At 48.4% G+C, this 4659-nt stretch overlaps 1 protein-coding gene across 1 annotated transcript; it reads right to left on the bottom strand.

Moving 5' to 3' along the window:
• Window positions 1-738: 738 nt before the first annotated feature.
• Window positions 739-4353, bottom strand: Mrpl11 (mitochondrial ribosomal protein L11). Its single transcript, XM_004852304.4, has 5 exons — window positions 4006-4353; window positions 3607-3702; window positions 2869-2962; window positions 2629-2788; window positions 739-1007 (listed from the first exon to the last, which is right to left on the bottom strand). Exons 1-5 carry the CDS (start codon window positions 4126-4128, stop codon window positions 902-904), a joined length of 579 nt encoding a protein of 192 aa, XP_004852361.1. The 5' UTR covers window positions 4129-4353; the 3' UTR covers window positions 739-901.
• Between the last annotated feature and the right edge of the window lie 306 nt (window positions 4354-4659).

Below are 4659 nucleotides of genomic sequence, written 5' to 3' on the forward strand. Positions count from 1 at the left end.
TGGGGCTGCCATTAGGTCTCCCACAGGGTTTTGCTTTGGTTAAGGAGACAGGTCCCCAAGAGATACAGTCATACTGGAACAGATAAACAATACACCCAAGTCCCTGCATGCAGGAGCCCACCCACCTGACCACGCTCTCGCCCCTGGGGAGAGAAAGAACACAAGATTCTTAATCCAAAGGCCTGGCTCCTACAACTTCTAGCACCAACTCAGAATTTTGGGGCTATGGTTTCCCAGGGGTTCATGTGCTGGTGGCCTGGTTCCTGAGGTGGTAGAACCTTTAAGGGGTGGACAGACTGGAAGGAATTTAGGTCATAGGGGCTCCATCCTCACAATGGATAAAGGCTGGTCTCGAGTAGAGAGGGTGGTTAGATAAAAGTGAGACCCCTCCCAAACACACGAGCATAGCCCCTTCTGTATGCAGCTGTTACTCTTTCCACTTCTCTGCTAAAGGGGCCCTCACCAGATACCAGTGCCATGCTGTCTGGACTTCGTAGCCACCAGAATCCTGAGCTGAATAAACCTCTTTGCTTTATAAAGTACGAAGCCCCCAGGTATTTTGTTATAGTAACACAAAATGGAGTAAGACACTGGGCAAGTTATTTTGCTTGGCTGAGTCTCCAGTTACATATCGAGAAGCATGAAAAACCCTACTTCCCGGAGCAGTTAATATCTGTCCAGGTTGGGTGCTATCAGTACTGGTCCCTTCCCCAGGGGTGCCAAGACAGAAGTTGAGAGTGGGTGACAAAGGATGTTTATTTAGGTTTAATCCCTTGATACTCACATATATAAAAATATATAATTTAAAGTCAGGAAAATAATGTTGATGTGACCTCCCATCCTTCCCAGCTCCCACTTCCAGCCGTTTCCTTCAAAATCCTGCTGTGTGGAAGGCAGAGGGTCACTTCTTGGCAGCTTCTGCCTGGGCTGCCAAATCTGCCTCTCTCTGAGCAGCCAGGAACTCAGCTCGCTCCTTCTGGAAAGCAGCCAGCTCTTCGGCACTAAGGCTGCAGGTAAAGAGAGACAGATGGCTGCTGAGTGGTGGGCCACAAGGGTCCATACCACTGTCACAGAGAACAGCTCGCCTGGCCCCTTATCCCTCTCTGGATTTCTCAGCCTCCACATTTCTGTTCATCTGATTCCTCTGACAGGAATCCCACCCATGACATTCATGCTCCCACCCCACCTTATATTCCCCTGTTAAAGGCCTATAAGTAGCCTAAAAGCCCTGTGAGGCCTTGGCTGTGCCAGAGTCCGGATTAACTGGTCCTTTCTCTGTGACCCCTTTGTACAATTAAGTCTTAGGGATATGCATGGATGTCTCCTCCAAGGTAGGGATCTGATCTACTCATTTCTGCTCCCCATAAAAGTAAAGATTTGAGAAAAGATCAGGGATGGTGGTACATGCCTATAATCCTAGCACTTAGGAGGGTGAAGGAAGAGGATCGAAAGTGCAAGACCATGTCTCAAAATAAAAAGTATACAAAGCCAGGCATGGAGGTGCATGCTTGTAATTTCAGCACTCAGGAGGCTGAGGCAGGAGGATCGCTGTGAGTTGGAGGCCAGCCTGGGCAACATAGTGAGTTCAAGGCCACCCTGAACTACATAGCAAGACCTTATCTCAAAAAAACAAAATAAAAATCAATCTATCTAGTCATCCACCCACACATACATATACATGGGCTGGGGATGTAGCTCAGTGAAAAGGCCCTGGGTTCAATCCCTAGTACTGGCAAAAAGAAAAGTCCAGAGAAGTGCCATGGGAAGGTACCTGGTGAAGGTTGGCTTCTGCAGGTCTGGTGGCCCTGAGCTCACCATAGTCCATGTTCAGCTATCACCTAGAATTAACCTCACTCCTCTTGGGGAACCAACTGTCAGCCTGGGTCTGGGTGTGACACAAGCAGCAGGAGGACAGTGAAGGGTTGAGAGCTGTCCCTGTCCCTGCTACAATCTGGGCCAGGTACCTTCCCACATGGTATCTTCAAGGAAATGATTCCTAAGATCATCCAGAGCCTCCTGCTGGCCTCGAGATAAAGTCTGAATGTGGCAGAACTCAAAAGGTCCTGTCTGATAGGTTCATTCCTAAGACCCTATCCCATCCTGCCTCTAGGGCTATGTTCCCAGATGACATCACACTGAACTTTGCTTCACTCTCTCACCTTCTTTTCTATTCTTTACAGGGATCTTTCTAATTCTTAGAACATTTGGCCCCAGTTCTTGAACTGGTTTTCTAGAGCTTCGCTGACACACCAGGCAAAATCAGGAGCCCTCTTTTCTGCTCTCATGACACCTAAAGTTCTTTTATCAACATTAACTATCTGGTTGCCTAATGTTGCATTTATGTCACTCCATCTGCTTCCACCTTAGGACTGTGAGTTCTTCCAGACTTGGTCAAGGATGACCACTCATTCCTGGCTATATCCAACATTAAGAAAAATGTCCAATACATAACAAGTGCTTAATAAATGTATTCCAAATGAATGAATGAGGCCTCAACCCAGACTCTTTCCCCAAGAATCTATTTGACTCAAAAGCTGACTCTCATTGTAAAGGGCCCTCTCTGCCTTGCCCCCAAATTAAAGAGCTTTCTGGGCTTTCTCCTCATACTGCACTCCCCAGGATACTCACTCCTTCACCACACGAATGCCTAGAGAACGGGCAGAGCCAATGATGGAGCGGACAACAGAAGACAAGGGTGCATCCTGCAGGGCGAAGGCATCATCCCGAGCTTTGATGCAGGCGATCTCATATATGTGCTTCAAAGTCACCATGCCTGCCACTTCTTTCCCTGGGAAGAAGTAACAAGTAGCTCTTCAGGTATTCTTGCTTTCTTCCAGAGCCCCCACAAGTGCCTACCCTGGCCCTCACCTGTCTGCCGGGCCCCCTTCTCGATCCCTGCAGCTGCCTTCAGGAAGTAGGAAACAGTGGGTTGTCCAATCTTGATTTCAAATGTCCGGTCAGGCTTAACAGAAAAAAGAAATGTGAGAATATATTTTCCTGCTACCCAGCTCATGGGACTTTTTTTTTTTTTTTTGGTACTGGGGATCGAACTCGGAACCTTCTGCTTTCGAGGCAGGTGGCAGAACCACTGAGCTAAATCCCCGGCCCAAGGGACTTCTAACATCCTGTTCTCCCTCCCCTCAACTCACCATCCTTTGGTGTCCCTAATAGACCATAAAAGCACAGGGAAAAATAAATTTACAGCAAACATCCCCGTAACCTCTACTCTTGGCCCAACTCTGTTCTGGAAGCCTCAGTGAGATGGAAGGACCAAGGGAAGGACCATAATATGTCAGGGCAAGGAGGGCTCAGAAAAAATACAGTTTAGATTTTATTCTGGGATTTTAAAATTTATTTTTATTTTTTTTGGTACCGGGGATCAAACTCGGGTCCTTGCACTTGAGAGGCAGGCAGCGGAACCACTGAGCTAAATTCCTGGCCCTACAGTTTAGATTTTAACGTGTAAATGGGGAAAGTGGAGCCCAGTAGTGGCAAGAGACTTTCGCCATATCAGGAAAAGAGAGCAAGCACAGGTTAACCGGCCCCAGGGCCAAAAGGAATAGTAGTAGGAGAAGGAAGCCAGGGATCAGAGTCCGGACTCTGCACCTTCACAAAAATCTTCGTCGGCAGAGGAATGCCTTCCTTGATATCCTTTGTCTTCTCGTTGAACTCCTTGCAGAACTGGTTGATAGAAACGCCTCGCTGTGAGGGAAGCATAGAGGGTTAGTGTTGGGAGCAGGCGCCGTGCTTTCAGTCCTTCGTTCTTACTTCTGTGTTCCCAATTTTCTTTCTGCTATAGATTGAATCTCCGCTTTACGCGCCAGATTTGTGTGCATCGTCCCACTTTATCCTTACAACAGCCTACTAAGGAAGGGCTGACGAAGCTGAGGCTCAAAGAAGCTACGTAATAAAAGGGCATAAAGTAGTCGACCTGAGCTTTGAACTAAGGCTTCCCTGGCTCCAGAGCCCGCACCCTCCCAAGCCGGGGTCCATCCACGGCCGCACCTGACCGAGGACGGGGCCTAGTGGGGGCCCAGGCATGGCCTGGCCGGCCCGTACGATGGTCCGGATCAGGCCGCCGGCCTCGGGCTTCCTGACCGCCCGACTAGCCCGGCTTAGCTTCGACATGACGTGACCTTTTAGTCTTGGCTCCCTTTAGGTCAGGAGCCGAAATAGAGTTTAGAGCGCCGCCATCTTGGGCCAGAGGTCAAGGGTCCTCACTTTAGGGTAGGTAAGCCCAACAAATAACCTTGTTTCAATCCTACCGCGGGCCTCCTAGTAAGAAGGGGAAAGAAAAAAAATTTTAAGCTGCGTTCTGCAGATAGGTAAAGAACCCGAATGGCTTTACATCCGCCCCCCGCCCCCGTATGTACAGGCAATATCTTGGACAGCCAAACAGGAATGGGACTTTGAATCCCGCACATCATTCTGGGTTTGGTAGTTTCGATCCTTTCATGCACTCCAGATGATTGTTTTGTACTGGGGCGCCATCTGCAGGATATGATGATAATCTTAAAATTTGACATTATCCTGAATTTTGTTACTTGGAACGAGTCTCTACTCTGAGTCAGTGTTTCCTTCCTGTTGTTGAAAGGCAATATAGTTATCAGCATTGTATAGACTCTGGAAGCACACTTGCTAGCTGTTCCTCTTGCTGGC

This window comes from Heterocephalus glaber, unplaced genomic scaffold (assembly GCF_053883595.1).
Source record: "Heterocephalus glaber isolate CG9 unplaced genomic scaffold, H.glaber_assembly_v1.0 deba00000594, whole genome shotgun sequence".
In the NCBI taxonomy this organism is placed as follows: Eukaryota; Metazoa; Chordata; class Mammalia; order Rodentia; family Bathyergidae; genus Heterocephalus; species Heterocephalus glaber.